This window comes from Chionomys nivalis, chromosome 23 (genome assembly GCF_950005125.1).
Source record: "Chionomys nivalis chromosome 23, mChiNiv1.1, whole genome shotgun sequence".
In the NCBI taxonomy this organism is placed as follows: Eukaryota; Metazoa; Chordata; class Mammalia; order Rodentia; family Cricetidae; genus Chionomys; species Chionomys nivalis.
Genome location: NC_080108.1, coordinates 38,689,964 through 38,707,169, shown reverse-complemented (window position 1 = coordinate 38,707,169; position 17,206 = coordinate 38,689,964). Strand labels below are relative to the sequence as shown.

General features: G+C 46.6%; 1 protein-coding gene and 2 pseudogenes across 1 annotated transcript; 1 reads left to right on the top strand and 2 right to left on the bottom strand.

Moving 5' to 3' along the window:
* Positions 1 to 4,419: 4,419 nt before the first annotated feature.
* On the top strand, positions 4,420 to 8,175 carry LOC130865122 (pyrroline-5-carboxylate reductase 1, mitochondrial-like; annotated as a pseudogene).
* A 145-nt stretch (positions 8,176 to 8,320) lies between these two features.
* Positions 8,321 to 10,102, bottom strand: LOC130865121 (serine/threonine-protein phosphatase 2A 56 kDa regulatory subunit alpha isoform-like; annotated as a pseudogene).
* A 237-nt stretch (positions 10,103 to 10,339) lies between these two features.
* Positions 10,340 to 13,628, bottom strand: LOC130865104 (serum amyloid A-3 protein-like). Its single transcript, XM_057755987.1, has 4 exons — positions 13,588 to 13,628; positions 12,954 to 13,048; positions 10,961 to 11,099; positions 10,340 to 10,618 (listed from the first exon to the last, which is right to left on the bottom strand). Exons 2-4 carry the CDS (start codon positions 13,042 to 13,044, stop codon positions 10,480 to 10,482), a joined length of 369 nt encoding a protein of 122 aa, XP_057611970.1. The 5' UTR covers positions 13,045 to 13,048; positions 13,588 to 13,628; the 3' UTR covers positions 10,340 to 10,479.
* Positions 13,629 to 17,206: the final 3,578 nt, after the last annotated feature.

Below are 17,206 nucleotides of genomic sequence, written 5' to 3'. Positions count from 1 at the left end.
TCTGGTTCTAGTTCCCAGCACACACATGGCAGTTCACAACCCTCGGTAACTCCAGTTCCAGGGGATCCAACACCTTCTTCTGCCCTCTTTGGGCACCAGACATGCACAGACACACATACCGGTAAAATACATAAAAATTAATTGTTACATTTCTCACTATTGTTCTCCATAAGACAGATGAGATGTAAAAGCCTCAGCTGGACCTGGTAACTCACACCTGTGACCTTAGTACCTGCGAGGCGAATGAAATTTAAGGCAGTCTATGATTCACAAGACCCTGTCTAATGATGATCTGTATTTCTTTAAATTGCGAAAAAATTAATCTATAAAAATGTAGGCTCTAGCCGGGCGGTGGTGGCGCACGCCTTTAATCCCAGCACTCGGGAGGCAGAAGCAGGCAAATCTCTGTGAGTTCGAGACCAGCCTGGTCTACAAGCTAGTTCCAGGACAGGCTCCAAAACCAAAGAGAAACCCTGTCTCGAAAAAACAAAAAAAAAAAAAAAAAGAAAAAAATGTAGGCTCTGGCCGGGCAGTGGTGGCGCACGCCTTTAATCCCAGCACTCGGGAGGCAGAGGCAGGCGGATCTCTGTGAGTTCGAGACCAGCCTGGTCTACAAGAGCTAGTTCCAGGAAAGGCTCCAAAACCACAGAGAAACCCTGTCTCAAAAAACCAAAAGAAAAGACAAAAAAGAAAAAAAATGTAGGCTCTGTACCAAAAATAATAAATCTTATAAATAACAAATAAACCAATAAGAAAGAGACAGCTCATTGAGAAAACAGAATATAGAAAGAGCAGTTCACAGAACAGGAAACAAAGCTGAAGGGACTGTCATCAGGATCTCCAAGTCTGACTTATTTAACAAGCATGAAGGTCTGGGCATGGAGTCAGTGCAGGAACACATGTCTGCCAACAATGCCCGAGGCCCAAGATTCAGTCACCATTTACAAAGACAAGAAAATCCCATGGGAATGGAATGGAAATTTGTTAGTATAAGGTACGGCTTTGCATCCACACGGTTGAAATCTGACCACTCCGGGTGTAACGAGGACAGTGGAGAAGGGAGAACTTCCACACTGAGGAGAGACTTGACCCGAGCACAATTACTCTGCAGGACAGGATGACCAAAGCTACTTGATTTCAAGACTGGCGACCTGTTTGGGAGGCGTGAAGTGTGTCCTGCCTGCACATTGTTAAAGATGCAGACAAGACTAGGCCAAAATGAAATATACCAGAGGCCATTATACAGACCAAATCTTAGCATCGTTTCATGAAACTTTCATTTCCGTAGCACACAGAGTGCTGGTGTTTCATAGAGCTTCTGTCTTGCTACATACACACCACACACATACATCACACACACATCACACACTCACACATACATCACACACACATACACCACAATCATCACACATCACACATATACATACACCACATGCACATCACACATACATCAAACACACATCACACCACACACACATCACACACATAAATCACACACATACATCACACACACATATGTACCACTAACACACATAGGCCACACACATAACTATATACGCACATACACCACACACATACACTACACACGCATACTCCACACACACCACACATACATCACACACATACATGCACCACACACACACACTGTACACACACAAACACTGCACACACACACACACACACACACCAGATGGGGAGGGATCTACTTAACAACTGCCATGCTGAGGTATATCAACCATTAGTAGTCTATACATTACATCATCTTAAATTTCAGCATCCACTTGTGAGTTTTTACTTTTGTTTGCTTCTCTCTTTGAACAGGGTCAAGTCACACAGTCTAGGAAAGCCTGGTGTCGCCATCCTCGCGCCACCACCTCCAGCAGTCAGAATTATAGGCCAGTGCCACCATGCCAGAAAATTCCAGTTAGGTTTTGTTTTTTTAAATTCTTTTCTCTGTGGGTCATACTACTACACTGATGTTTGCATACATGCTTTGTGAATTTTCTTTTCTCTTAGAATCTCAGGGGCACGACATGGGATTAATTGTGACTCTTGTTTATGGCATCTTCTGATTTGTCATTATCCAACCAAGCTTTCTTGTCTTTCTCTCACAGAATTACATTCTATAAACAGAAAGTAGCTATTTTATCTTTTTCCTTTTCCCCAACACCCCTTTCTGTTGACCTTGGATAAATACGCAAGTCAATTCTCGCTTCTCCAGTGACTCGTAAGAAGTCAACCATCCCGCCTGAGTTTAAACCATAACCTTGAAGACTTATTTTAATTCACCATGGTGACTGCTCCGCAGCGTCACGTGACTGGGATTTCCTAGTCACTTACACTGCATTTTCTCTCCCCCTTTCTAATTTCGCTCATTTTGGATAGGCTCTGTAGGGGGGACAGTGATTTGTTTCCATTCCTTGTTCTTCCTCACACAGATAGCCAGCTGCACTTTCTGACCTTTCCTGGAAGGAGAAGGGGCAGGCAGAAGTGAGATGGGAAAGGGAGCAAAAGCCGTGCTCATGAAAATTTCAGAAGATGGTTCTGTGTTCTCTGGGCCTAACAGTTATTTTAGCTGACGCCCTTCCCTACTTCCAATGTGTGTGTGTGTCTGTGTGTGTGTGTGTGTGTGTGTATGTGTGTGTGAGTGTACACGTGTGGTGGATTTTTCATATGCTAACAACCCCCCTCTGTCCCTGCAGCTATTTCTACACTCCCCTGCCACAGTGATGTGATCTGCTCCAGCTCGGCTCTGACCTCTTCTTCAGCTCTGTGTTGCTCTCATCCACAAACACCACAGAATATTGCTGTGCACTTTACCAAGTTCCCCCAGAAGACTAGTTGGGGTGACAGACGGAGTACACCTATTAGAGGAATGATGAACTGAACTAATTATATGCACGTGTGTGTGTGCGTGTGTGTGCATGTGTGTGTGTGTGTGCGTGTGCATCTGTGTTTGCCTGTGTGCATTCCCTGTTATTTTTCTCCAAGGTGCTAGAAATTGAACCTATGGCAATGCCCCAACTGCTGAGATACACTCCCAGCCTATGAAAGTGGTTTATAAAATGTCAACTCCAATACAATTGCTAGTTCTAGCAAATCATTAAGAATGTTGTGTCTAGCTTCAAACTAGTTGTGTGACTTGGATTTGTGATGTAAGCTGTTACTGCCCAAAGTTGCTAATGGGACGTAATTAAAGTGTAAGAATCCTATCGAATAGGAAAATAAAATATTGAGAACAGTGCTCACCTAGACAGGAATGGGAGCAGCCAGTCAAGTCATTCAACTATTACCTGGTGTTAGAGCAGGAGGTCAGATACACTCAGCACAAACTCTGACATAGGAAAAGAGATTTTGAAGAAGGCCTGAACAGAGTGCTATGGGGACAGAAGATTTAGGTTGTGGACCTACTATGCTGCAGGTGAGATTCTCTCCTAATCTAGAGCAGGGAGAGAGGAAAGAGAAAGGAGAAATAACTTTGAAATATTTTGGGGGCGGGGAAGATTTTTTTACTCAACTGAAAGGCGAGGACAAGTAGCACCAGTGTTTGGTGAGCCAGGTCAGGAACAGCTGGAGTCCCGCCAGCTACCTGAGAAGTCCTTTCCACAGCTGCCCGGTGGGATCACTGGGAGAGGACTGAGTGACTGGAAGGAGGCACAGATGTCTGGGCCTAACTGATCCCCACAGAAAGGACAGGATCACAGGAAAGGAGCCATTGCTAAGCCAGCTGACCTTGGAACCGGGGAGAGTGAAGGCAACACAAGCCTCAGCTCCAGAGGAAGCTGGAGGGTGGAGGTCTGAGAATCCACCCTGTTTGGGGCTGGGTGCCTGAGGATGCAGAAAGGTCCCCAGCTGGAAGTGATGCTCCCCTTCCTGGCTAACCCTTAGACTGACCTGGCCGTGGGCAAGGGCCTTCTATGGGGATATTCGGAGTGTTTTGAGATAGAAAGTTCCAGGGTAGAAACCTGGTGGCGTGTTCGTGAGGGGTTGACAAGGAACGGACGGAGCCTGAAAGTTAAAGTCTGTCTGGGCAACATATCAAGCCACTACCTTAAAAAATGGAATCTGGCATGTTGAGATTCACCCATAATCCCAGCACTTGAGAAGCTAGAGTGGAAGATAAAGAGTTCGAAGAAAACCTTCCCACAAATCACAATCCCAGAGAACCTAAACGACAATGAGGACCCCAAGAGAGACATACATAGATCTAATCTACATGGGAAGTAAAAAAGACAAGATCTCCTGAGTAAATTGTGAGCATGGGACCTTGGGAGAGGGTTGAAGGGGAGGGGAGAGGAAGGGAGGGGAGAAGAGAAAAATGTAGATCTCAGTAATAATAATAATAATAATGGAGTTCAAACCTAACCTGGACTACATAACAAAATTAGAAAATAGAAATAGAAAAAGAAAAACGCAGAGGGCTTCACAGCAGCAGTTGTTCTGGCTGCTCACAAGATAATGGCCAGCTCCCCAGGCGTGGACCAAGTCACAGTCTCTGCTCTTTGGAGGACAGAGGTTAACTTGTCACCCCACAACAAAGAGACAGTGTGCCACAGTAATGTACATTTCTTTTTCTTTTTTTTTTTTTAATATTTTATTTATTTATTATGTATACAATAGTCTGTCTGTGTGTATGCCTGCAGGCCAGAAGAGGGCACCAGACCTCATTACAGATGGTTGAGAGCCACCATGTGGTTACTGGGAATTGAACTCAGGACCTTTGGAAGAGCAAGCAATGCTCTTAACCACTGAGCCATCTCTCCAGCCCAGTAATGTACATTTCTTGGCAGTGAAGCCACACACCATCCTTCATCCTGGATGAAATTGGTCCTAACACCGAGGTCAGGCACACTGCGGTGTCCTCTGTGGCAGGGCCATCATCAACTCCATTGAAAAGAAGCCGACAGCTTCCAAAGTCATCCACTGTATGACCAACACCCCAGTCATGGTGCGCGATGGGGTTACTGTGTATGCTACATGCACTCCTGTTCAGGTGGAGGATATCAGGCTCACAGAGCGGCTCATTTCCTCCAGAAGGGGAGGAAGATGTGATCCATGCTGTCACAGGGCTCAGTTTTCACAGGGCTCAGTGGCAGTGAACCTGGCTACGCTCTCGAATCCTGGACACTCTGGCAGAGGTTGGTGTGGAAATGGTGGGGGCCCGGGCCTGCTGGCTGCAGCAAAGATGCACCAGACTCAGCATCACTGGAAGCTCAAGGATGATGGCTGCTCTCCTGGTGGGGCCGCCATCCATGCTCTGCACGCGTTGCTCATCAAGGTGTGGATGCCGCATGCACACGGGCGCTGCAGACCATGGCAGATCAGGAAACTGTCTCTTCTGCTGCCTTCAAATGACTGCTGGACAAGGTGAAACTGGATCCTTCTGCTGGAGCCTCTCTGTCTTTTTCTGGCTACATTAATCCCTGCAGCCTGGCCTCAGAAGGCGTGTGTGTGTGTGGGGGGGGGGGGAAGTTCTTCTGTCTATGTGTTGCTTTTATTGGTTAATGAATAAATCTCTTTGGGCCAGTGACTTAGCAGAATAGAGCTAGGTAAGAAAACTAAACTGAATGCTGGGGAAATGAAGGCAGCGTTGGTGAGAAACCATGTAGCCACCACCAGAGACAGATGCTGGATGGAACTTTGCCCAGTAAGCCACAGCCACGTGGCAATACACAGATGAATAGAAATGGGTTAATTTAAGGTATAAGACTAAGCCAGAAATATGCTTAAGCCATTGGCCAAACAGTACTGCAAACAATATAGTTTCTGTGTGATTATTTTGTATCGGAGTGGGTGGGAACAAAAGAACAGCTTTGGCCTATGTGTATGTGTGTGTGTGTGTCTGTGTGTCTGTGTGTGTCTGTATGTGTGTGTGTGTCTAGGTATGTATGCATGTATAATGTGTGTGTATCTAGGTATGCATATATGTGTATATAATACAAACTAGTTTACACCTCAGGGAAGGAGAAGGTGAGTTTTTCAAGAACTCCTGAAGCAAGGAAGGAACCAACAAGAGACCAGAAGTTGAAGAGGCAGCTAATGGCAGAGGACATAGCTGCCCAGTCACAAAGGGACTGCCTGAGCCAGCATGACCCAGGAAGGGCATGGTTTGGTAAAGAAATAACATATGATATCTGAACCCCAATTTCCAGTATTCAAGAATCTTCAGGGACTGTGTAAAGGGAGAAGCCCAGGCTATACTTCGAGCCTGGAGCTGGTCGCAGCTGGAGTCAGTTCATCACAGATCCCCGTGCTTTTGCTCTTTGGTCATTTCTTTCAGGTTGTGGGGAGGAAAAAGTCAAAGTTTTCCTGTCCCCGACAAAATGGGTGCTGAATATGTTGTCTTCTTTACAGAATCATTTTATAAAATGGTCGTACTTTCTTTTTAGAAGGGTTAAAATTATCTATAGAAACATCTAGATCTGATACTTTCTTTGTGGGAAATTTAAAAAAAATTTTAAAACCGTTACTTTGTTTAAAAAATGCTTTGATTTCATCTTACTGCTTTTTAAGTTATATTTTGCTAAGTAAGAATTTATTGATTTTTTTATGGGGAGGCCTGGGGTGGAAGCTTGGGCCTCATGCATGCTACACAATCACTCTGTTATTAGGCTGTGTCCTTAGCCCAGCATGTGTTGGTTTTTATCAAGTTTTTAACTTCATAATTGAAATCATACACAGGGCTTTCTGCTATCTGCCTGTGTTTGATGGGACACATATACATGTTTTGGTCCATGTATAGGCATAGACAGTAATATTCCAATCCTTATCTTTTCATGTCTCTTTATTTAAAAAAATAATGGTGTGGTGTTTCTTTTTAAATTTTTTTTCTCAAAAACATAGACTTTATTAAATGCTGCTCAATCCCCAGTGAAGGTCTTTCATTATAAAACATTTTTCGTACAACAGCAAGGCAAGAGGTTAGAATGGAATTGATAACAAGTGAGAAATATTGACCAGGAAAGAACGCACAGGGCCTCTGCATAGTCAATGCATTTCCTCTGAATAAAGTCGGGCAGGGACAGCTAGCTGTCTGCATCACATCGTGGGGCTCAGAGACTCCACCTACAGGCAGGCCTGAGGTCAGGCAGTCGAGGACTGGGAAGGCCCTGCCTTGTTGACAGAGGTTTCTGTCTGCCCAGTCCCTCAGCCTTTCAGTCACAAAGAAACACACAGAAGCCTACATTATTATAAAGTGGTTGGCCTATGGCTGGAGCTTTCTTATTAACTCACTCTTACACCGTACATTAGCCCATTGTTCTTGTCTGTGTTAGCCACATGGCTTGGTACCTTTTATCAGTGACGCATCTCATCTTGCTTCCTCTGTGTCTGGGTGATGACTGCAGACTGAGTCTTTCCTTTTCCCAGAATTCTCTTGTTCTGGTCGCCCTACCTTTTATTAAACCAATACAACTGACAAATCTTTACAGGGTACAGACCATTGTCCACAGCACTGCCTCCAGCCTTGGAGAGAAGAGGAATGAAGGAGAGGTGAGCCTCGGGTCCACCCACGATGCTACATTCTGGGGTGCTGCTGCTGAAAGGGGTATTTGGGAGCAGAATTTTTGTTTACTTTCCCCCAGTTTTAATACTTTGTGCTTCAAAATCTTGAAAATGTAGGTGTTGCAAATCCCAGATTTTGGCAGTATCTTTAAGGAGCTTGGGCTTTTATCCCACCATCTCTAGGAGAGGGAAGGGAAGGACAGCACCTCAGTGTATCTTACAAAAGTTCTTTCCTCAGATGGAACCAAGGTCTGCAGTCATGTGAAAGCACAGAAGATGACTTGATCTGTGTGCAGCATGATCAAGAGTTCAAGTCGTGATCCCTGCCACTCCCAGGGCGACCTCACATGTAACACGGATGATAGAGTGACACAGTCGTGATCCCTGCCACTCCCATGATCACCTCACATGTAACACGGATGATAGAGTGATGCAGTCGTGATCCCTGCCACTCCCATGATCACCTCACATGTAACACGGATGATAGAGTAACGCAGTCGTGATCCCTGCCACTCCCAGGGCGACCTCACATGTAACACTGATGATCAGGTGACACAGTCCACAGTCAACGGTCAGACAAAGGTGACCACACACTGTGTCCGTGGTCAGCCAGGGCTATGTTTAGCCCGTACTTCTTTCGCTTATGCTTCCCAGGAAAAACTGGCCTGCTAATAATAATATACTGATGAGGTTTGCTTTGAAGTTTTTATATATTCCAAAAGAGTGTACAAAACTCCCCAGCCAGCAGAGGCGGGAGCTGATCTTACTTGGCACTTGTATTTCAGCCGAGAATGCCGTGCATGTTGTATGCGCTGTCCTATTTCTTGAGAGCCGTCTTTAGCTTCAGCTTTTCAGGTTTTTCCCACAGTTCTTCACTTTCCAATTCTTTCATTTTTCTGTCTCTCAGCTTTGTAGGAACTAGTAAGATCACCAAAAAGCTTGTCGTTCTTCTCCATCAGGGTTTTCAGCACGTTGTACACAATGGTCTGATTCCAGTGTTCTTTGGAAATTTTATACAAACCGGCAAACATCATCGGCAGAATTTTATCAGTATTCTCTTCAATCAGAGTAAAAATCCATTCATTATTCCAGAAGTACAGCGCTCTTTCTGCGACCTGAAAATGAGACCCGGAGACGCACTTGGACATCTGCTTTAAAAGGGCTCTTCATGCGCTTTGAATTGTGTTGGCTCAATGACATCTAAGATTTCTTCAATTTCTTCTAAAAACATCACCTCTTTCTGACTGCATGTATCAGCCAAAATCTCAGCAGTCCTTTGATAACAGGCTCTGTCCATGCTGTGTCTTTCTCCAGGAACTGTAGGACACAGTGTGCCAGCTGAGCATGAAACAAAGCAGTGTGCATAGGAATAAGGACCTTCATTAGAAATTGTTTATTTTCTGTTTTCAGTGGCGACGCCCAGCCACCGATGATACTTCCTAAGACCTCAAGGAGTTCAGCCACAGTGTTGAAACGTTCTGTTCCATATATTAACCTGAGAAAAATGTTAATTTGCTTTGTGATGAACACTCTCAGCCCAAGAAACTTCCCATGAATCTGATGTAGAACCCACTTCAGGAAGTCGCGTTCTCTCGGGTCTTCACTATCAAAAAGCACCAGGAGCTGTTGTACAAACTTCTGTTGGATGTATCAATTTGCAATGCTGAGCTGGAAATCAGAACTCTTCGAGAATCTCAAGAAGAATCCATACACCAACTGTATGTGAGGCCAAGAGGCCTTGAGTGTGGACTCGTCGTCTTCTGGATCAAAATCTGGATTATCATTTGAAGGGAGTGAACGGAAGATGTTAGCACTGATCATCTTTACTATAGAAGAATACGCCGATTCAACAATGACACCACTACTAGTTAGTTGAAACACACTCAACCAGTTGATTCAGTGTTGCTCATTTTAATTTCTTTGCTCTTCAAGTCTGAAACAGTCACTGAAATCCAACAGTACACAGCACCGCTGTAGCTTCTGACAGAAAAGCTCTTGTTCTTTTGAAGTGGCATCTTTGAGGTGGGGCAGGGGCGCAGCTCCGCCTGGCTACCCTGACCGGGAACTGCAAGGAGCCTTGCAAGCACTTCTGCCTCTGAGCCTTGGGCTCACACGCACCAATTCCCGGGGGAAATCCTTCAGTTTCTCCCAGGCCGAGATGGCGACCCGCGCGGGCGGCGACCGCAACATCTCTGCGACCCCGAAGGCGCCTGGCACCTCGGCTGGCCCGGGAAATCTGAGAGGGACGTGCACGGCGAGGCTGCACCCCTGCGACCCGGGCCCCCAGGCGTGCTGACCCCTCGCTCCGCAAGCTGCTGTCCCCGACACCACCACCCCCCGCCCCCGACAGCATCTCATGGTCGCATCCCTGCCTCCCGGAGCTGGCGGAGGGGAGGCTGGGGCCGCTCAAGTAGCTGATGCCGGCGCCCAGGGCGGGCTGGCAGAGGGAGCCCGAAGTTTGGACGGCTAGGGCGAGCGAATGCAGCTGCGGTCCCCTGGGCGCGCCTCGCGTTCCCTGAGCACAGAGCCCCGGAGTCGCCACAGTGGTCGCTGCCGCGCTGTCCCCAGGGTAGGGAGCCTTCTCCCGGGCCGCTCCCATCGCGGGTCCTCGCGAGCCGCTACCTAGAGCTCTCCTCTCCTGTCAATGCCAACCACTTGCGCCCCTATCCTTGCAGTGTCGCCCTCGTTCTCCCCGCACGCCCAGCGACCACCCACGGAGCAGCCTGGCCAGCGACTGCTAAAGCTTCAGAGGGTGGATGCTGCAGGCGACTGGAGAGCGGGGCTGGTGTGGTGTTTCTTGTCATTCCCAAGTCCCACAATCTTGTGCGATTTCAAAATGCCAATGACAAGTTGCATTTCACAAGTATTTATTCAACATTTTGGTGGTGCTTAGGGATCCAGATTTTAGGAACTAATTCAATTCAGTAATTGCCTCTTTCCTTGGGGGCTGCACGGCTGGGAACATCAAGAGAAAACTCAGTATTTACTAGGCAGGCCAACAGGTCGGAAGTAGTTGGGGTCTCTACCACTCCGGCCCCATCTGTTGGCAAACTGGTCAGCTCTTGAGTCTGCTGCTCCGCGTCCTATGACCCTCTGAATACCCTCTCTGGCATCACTGCAATCAAGACAGACAAGAAGAAGATCCATAACCGATCCGATGACAATAGCTCCACACCCTGCACTCGAAAAGATGGATGTACTAGGAGCCCAGGAGCACCAGAGAAAGAGGCTGGTACCGATCCTGCCTGAGCAAGCACCTACTCAGCCCAGGATTCCACCCTCATGCTGGACGAGCAGCACCAAGGGAGAGAGGGTGGGGTTCATGTATCACTGCCAACCGTTCCCAGTACTGTACACAGAGAAGAGGAAGGCTACAGGCAGTGTGCACGGGATGCAGAGGAGAGCCCCTCCTGACTGTCCAAAGCAGTCAAGCTCCACCCACTGAGACCTCTGTTACCTGATCACTTTAGCAGCCCAGGCTCCTCCTGGTCCCCTTTGGGCAGCATCATAGTTCCCTCTAGCATGGAAGTATTTGTCCGCGCCTTTCCAGTTGGCCTCTCTCATGTCAGAGTAAGCTCGCCACATGTCTCTAGTTCCTGGAGAGGGAAGAGAATGGCAAGGAAGATTGTGTTTAGGCAAAGCAGGGTGAAAACTTCTGTCCAACTCATCCCCATGACTTCAGCCTTTCACAAGCCCAGAGAACTATGGCTTGACATGAACAGTTCTTACTTCCCCATGTCCATGAGGAAGCATATTTGGAGCGAGTTTTATTCAGAGGAATTCCTGTCTTAGCTCTGTTGTTATTGGTCTTTGGCTGCTCAAGAAAGCATATAGGGGAGAGATGATCTCTAGGGGTGTGTCATCAGACGATAATGAAGCCCTCTCTGAAATGATCCAGGGAAACTTCTATATATGGTGTGAGCACATGAGGCCTCTTCCCTTCCTCATCTCCCCTCTCTCCTTTCTCCATTCCTTTCCTTTCTTTATGTTCTCTTCCTTTAGAGTCAGCATGCATCTCTATATGACCCTGGATGACCTGAAGCCCACAATCCCACTGCCTCAGCCTCCCAAATGCTACAATCGCCACTGCAGCCACAGCTCTCCCCCAGCACAGGCAACAGGAGAACCCGCTCTGCAGGCAGAGTGAGTGCAGCTCTGCTCTGAGTCCACAGATGTTCAGGATCTACTGCAACCTGAGCAGTTCCCAGCACTCCATCAGCAGGAGACAGCAGGGCATTCTCTGACAGACTGAAACAAGCTGGGTGACCAGAAACTCTAGGTGACAAAGGACACCTAGGTTTAAAACTTCTGTATCCTCTACAAGAACAGGGAAGAGTATTAGCCACCTTGGCGGTTATGCAGAAAAACCGGGAAAATGCACGTGGGATGTTCATGGAAGATGCTCCATCTATTAGCATCTTCACTTCTCTGCTCCTCAGGAAGGTGCCACAAAGAGCAAAAGGTCTAAAGCAAGGACAGGCGTGGTGAGCTGCGCAGTGGAGGAATCAGACCCAGCTAACAGTAAATGGGAAATATCTTCAGAAGTAATGAGTTAAGGAAAAAGGGCAAGGCCAATATCTAGGTTGATTTAACTTTTATTGTGCTGTAGTTGGTGGGTTGTCTTTCCCTTGGTGATAGTTCCCTGCCCGTGTCTCGGCCCCAGCAGAACTGTATCCAGGAAAGTAAGTCATGGTCATCTGCCGGTGGAGGATCTGAAGCTCTCTTTAAAGGCAGCTGCCTTCCCCAACCCATGAACTGCCGCTCTCAGGTAAAGAGTGGGTGTGTGCTCATGAAGTCCCCGCTCTGTTATGGAAGCTGTCTAGTGGACTCTGAGAAGCTGGCCAACCTGGGATAACATCTGTTCTTCTTCGGGTTTTTGTTAGATAGTTTATGTCTGCTTTTGGCCTCAGTTTTCTTAAGAGATAGATAGGGCTCTTACACCACCAGGTTAATTTAAACATTACTCCATTTTAACAAATAATGCTTGTTGGACAACGCCTTTTCACAGTGTGAAGAGGTCAGTTAGCCTTCGCTGCTGTCACTGTATTTGAGGACTCTACTGGTCCTCCTCTTCCTCCTCTGGAACACTGTACACGTGGGATGTTCTACATTTCACGGCCCCCAGACATAGAGGTGAGCTGTTCATCACCTTTCACAAGGGGGCAGCAGATCCCCTCTCCTGCTGGCGAATCTGCATCTTTCAAGTACAGATTGCTCCTATATTCCTGTGGAAAAGCTGCTGTACACACATTATGTGCTCTCAGACTAGGGATCCTCACACAAAGAGGTCAACACCGACCATAAAAGTTCAGAACTACATAGGAAGAGCAACAATGTTCCCCTATCCAGGATACTTCACAAGAATGTTTGTCATGAATTTTGTGGTCCCTGGTCTGGTAAATACTTGGAATCCACAAATACAACCTCCTGCCCCCATCCTTTGCTCTTACCTTGACCAGCTTCTTTAATGAACTCGAACCACCTTTGGCTGTCAACTCCCAGGATCAAGAGACACAAAATGATGGCAATGGAAGGCTTCATCCTGCTGTAGGGTCAGGGAAACACAAGGCAAGGATGAACGTGTCATTTCATAAGGTGGAGGATGCTTCTAAAATGTTGGGCTGTCCTCACATGCCAACACCAAATCCCACTGGATTTTATACAGAAATCCACACACATGTATAGAGATGATGTAAGTGGATCCCAGGTAGTGTCTTGCTCCCCATTTCCACATGTTTCATTAGACTCCCAGTGCCTGAGAGTTTGCAAATGGACCCCTAGTATAAAGTACTTTGCATTCTGATCTTGCCAGCCAAAACCCAACTGTATAGGAAGCTTCCGGAGAGGGATGTGGTGGCTTTACAGCCATCATAGGTCTCTGCAGTCTATCTGTAGAAGGCTGACCTACCCTTCCCTGAATTCACACAGAAGCAGACAACAAATCCCATGGCAACAGCACTGCCTCCTGTGAATTCTAATGCATCTGGTAGATTCAGGAGAGAGACCGAGCATGGAAACACAGCCAGTGAATGCTGGTGGAACAGAGTCTGCAAAGAGCAATGCTGGAAAGTTCTGACAACTCACCTGGGGCTGACAGTTCCTGCTGAGACCTCGGGTGAGCGGCTTGTGTTGCTCGCTGAGGAGATGTGGCTGGGGCTACCTATATATACTGTCACTTGGCTAGAGGGGAAATCCCCTGTTTGATCTTGCATAATCCTACTTGGCCATAGCCAAGATTTCTTTTGACACCGTCTGATTTCCCCAGATTGTGCAATCTACCTATGCTCAGGAATACATCATGTTGAGCTTCCAGAATCTTCCTCATCCTGACTGGAAATAATCAAGGTAAGCACTTTCCATCAAATCATGTGGGGCCAGTGTCTAAGGAGTGAACATTAATATTGGAAAAAGAAATCTGAACATATAATAATCATTGGGGTGCATGGCAAATCCAAAACCTGAGATTATGTCCTTTCAAACTACAGTTCAAAATTAAGCTGGGCCTGTTAAATAGGAGAAAGGACAGCAGAAATTGACTTTTGGCATCCACATGGGTGAACTCAACATTGGGAAAGGACTTCTCCAGACTCAAGTGTGCTTATTCATGAGCAGTCACTAAGAAAGATAATAAAGCAGATTAATTCAGATACTGTGAAAAGCCAGGAACACAAGACAATAGTACGGGAACTTGCTTCAAAGTCATGAAGAACTAAGACACCATAAGCAGGCATGAGCAGGGCCCACAGGTTGTTAATTTTGCTACAGGGGTTCAAGCAGAAAGTGGCAAAGCACAGAACAGGAATGCTGGGAGAAAACATCAGGAAACAGCTGTTGGAGATGGAGAAGCAGCACTAGGTGTTTGTGGTAGTTCACATATGACTCAGTTTCCATCTGGAGTCGATTCTGACTCATGAGTCATTTGAGTTAAAGCTTACCTGCTCTGCTTTTTCCAGTAATATTGAGAACTGTGAGAGACTCCTGATTTAGCCCATGGGAAAGAGCATTTTGCCCATGAGAAAAGAGCATTCTATCTACTAGAAAGAATACGGCTGACTCCAAACCTCAGGAACATCAGGATAGAAAGTAAGGCTGCGTCTGAGCAGCAAACGCTGTTAGAGAGGAGGCTGCTCACTCAAGGACCAGAATGGTCTTGTCTTAGATACTGACTGACCATCTGTGCTGTGCAATTTTCTGCCTTTGCTTATAAGCTAATCCTGGAATAAACTCTAGGCTGTTTGGCGGTTTCAGCATGACCAGACAGACCTCCCAATTCTATCCCGTGTTTCTGTCTCAGTTCCTCTCATCTGATATTTCTTTAGCCGTAGCGTCCTCCCAATCCAGGAACCCTAGCTGACTTTGCAGTAAGAAGAGCTCTTCATATGAACTTGTTCTTTATGAACAGTTTAACTAACTCCCTGAGGATTTGATCCAGTGTGTTCTTATCATATCACTCCTCATCCACAACTCCACTCTCACCTCCATACCCACCTGACTTAAAGATCTCTTCTTTCCCCCTTCGTCAAGTCCAGTTCTTTTTTTTTATTCTTTTTTAATTAAAATTTCCAACTGATCCCCGTTTCCCATTTCTCTCCCCCTCCTCCCACATATTGCCCCCTCCCCCCACTCCCCTCCCCCATCCCCACTCCTCTTCTCCTCCCCCCAGTCCATTCCCCCTCCCTCTCGATACTGAAGAGCAGTCCAAATTCCCTGCCCTACAGGAAGACCAAGGTCCTCCCACTTCCATCCAGGCCCAGGAAGGTGAGCATCCAAACAGGCTAAGCTCCCACAAAGCCAGTTCATGTATTAGGATCGAAACCTAGTGCCATTGTCCTTGGCTTCTCATCAGCCTTCATTGTCCGCCATGTTCAGAGAGTCCAGTTTCAACCCATGCTTATTCAGTCCCAGTCCAGCTGGCCTTGGAGAGCTCCCAATAGATCAGTTCCACTGTCACAGTGGGTGGGTGCACGCCTCTGATAGAAGAGAAAATGGGAAGTACCCTACAACATATGGGCACAGGAGATCGCTTCCTATGTATAACCCCAGCAGCACAGACATTAAGGGCAACATTGAATAAATGGGACCTCCTGAAACTGAGAAGCTTCTGTAAAGCAAAGGACACTGTCATTAAGACAAAAAGGCAGCCTACTGACTGGGAGAAGATCTTCACCAACCCCACAACAGACAAAGGTCTGATCTCCAAAATATATAAAGAACTCAAGAAACTAGACTTTAAAAGGATAATTAACCCAATTAAAAAATGGGGCACTGAACTGAACAGAGAATTCTCAACAGAAGAAGTTCAAATGGCCAAAAGATACTTAAGGTCATGCTCAACCTCCTTAGCGATCAGAGAAATGCAAATCAAAACAACTTTGAGATATCATCTTACACCTGTCAGAATGGCTAAAATCAAAAACACCAAGGATAGCCTTTGCTGGAGAGGTTGTGGAGAAAGGGGTACCCTCATCCATTGCTGGTGGGATTGCAAACTTGTGCAACCACTTTGGAAATCAGTGTGGCGGTTTCTCAGAAAAATTGGGATCAACCTACCCCTGGACCCAGCAATACCACTCTTGGGAATATACCCAAGAGATGCCCTATCATATGACAAAAGCATTTGTCCAACTATGTTCATAGCAGCATTATTTGTAATAGCCAGAACCTGGAAGCAACCTAGATGCCCTTCAATGGAAGAATGGATGAAGAAAGTGTGGAATATATACACATTAGAGTACTACTCTGCGGTAAAAAACAATGACTTCTCGAATTTTGCATGCAAATGGATGGAAATAGAAAATACGATCCTGAGTGAGGTAACCCAGACCCAAAAAGAAGAACATGGGATGTACTCACTCATAATTGGTTTCTAGCCATGGATAGGGGCCACTGAGTCTATAATTTGTGATCCTAAAGAAGCTAAACAAGAGGGTAAACCCAAGGAAAAACATATAGATATCCTCCCAGTTATGGGAAATAGACATGATTGATGGGCAAAAAATTGGAATCTTGGGGGTGGGGTGGGATGGGGATGAGGGGTGATGGGGAGAGAAAAGTGTGAAGGAGAAGATGAGGGGAACTGGGGGAATCGGGGTGAATGGGGATAAAGGAAGGTTGGATAGGGGAGCAGGGAAACTCATAACTTAGGTAAGGGAGCCACCTAAGGGTTGGCAAGAGACTTGAACTTGGAATGGCTACCAGATGCCCAGGGCAATGTCCCCAGTTAGTTCATTGGGGCACCTGAGGATAGGGAACCTGAAATGAACCTATCCTATAATCATACTGATGAATATCTTGCATATCGCCATAGAACCTTCATCTAGCGATGGATGGAGATAGAGCCAGAGACCCACACTGGAGCACCGGACTGAGCTCCCAAGGTTATAATGAGGAGCAGAAGGAGAGAGAACATGAACAAGGAAGTCAGGACCATGAGGGGTGCACCCAACCACTGAGACAGTGGGGCCGATCTATTGGGAGCTCACCAAGGCCAGCTGGACTGCTACTGAAAAAACATGGGATAAAACCGGACTCTCTGAATGAGGCGGACAATGAGAACTGACGAGAGGCCAAGGACAATGGCACAGGAACTTTCATCTGGCGATAGATCGAGAGAGAGACAGAGACCCAATTTGGAGCAACGGTCTGAGCTCTTAAGGTCCAAATGAGGAGCAGAAGGAGGGAGAACATGAGCAAGGAAATCAGG

Coding starts and splice junctions, on each gene's coding strand:
- LOC130865104 (XM_057755987.1), bottom strand. CDS start 13,044: ATGAAGCCTTCCATTGCCATCATTTTGTGTCTCTTGATCCTGGGAGTT. Junction 11,100..12,953: donor CATTAAAGAAGCTGGTCAAG/GTAAGAGCAAAG, acceptor TTCCCTCTCCAG/GAACTAGAGACATGTGGCGA. Junction 10,619..10,960: donor TGGGCTGCTAAAGTGATCAG/GTAACAGAGGTC, acceptor TCTTGATTGCAG/TGATGCCAGAGAGGGTATTC.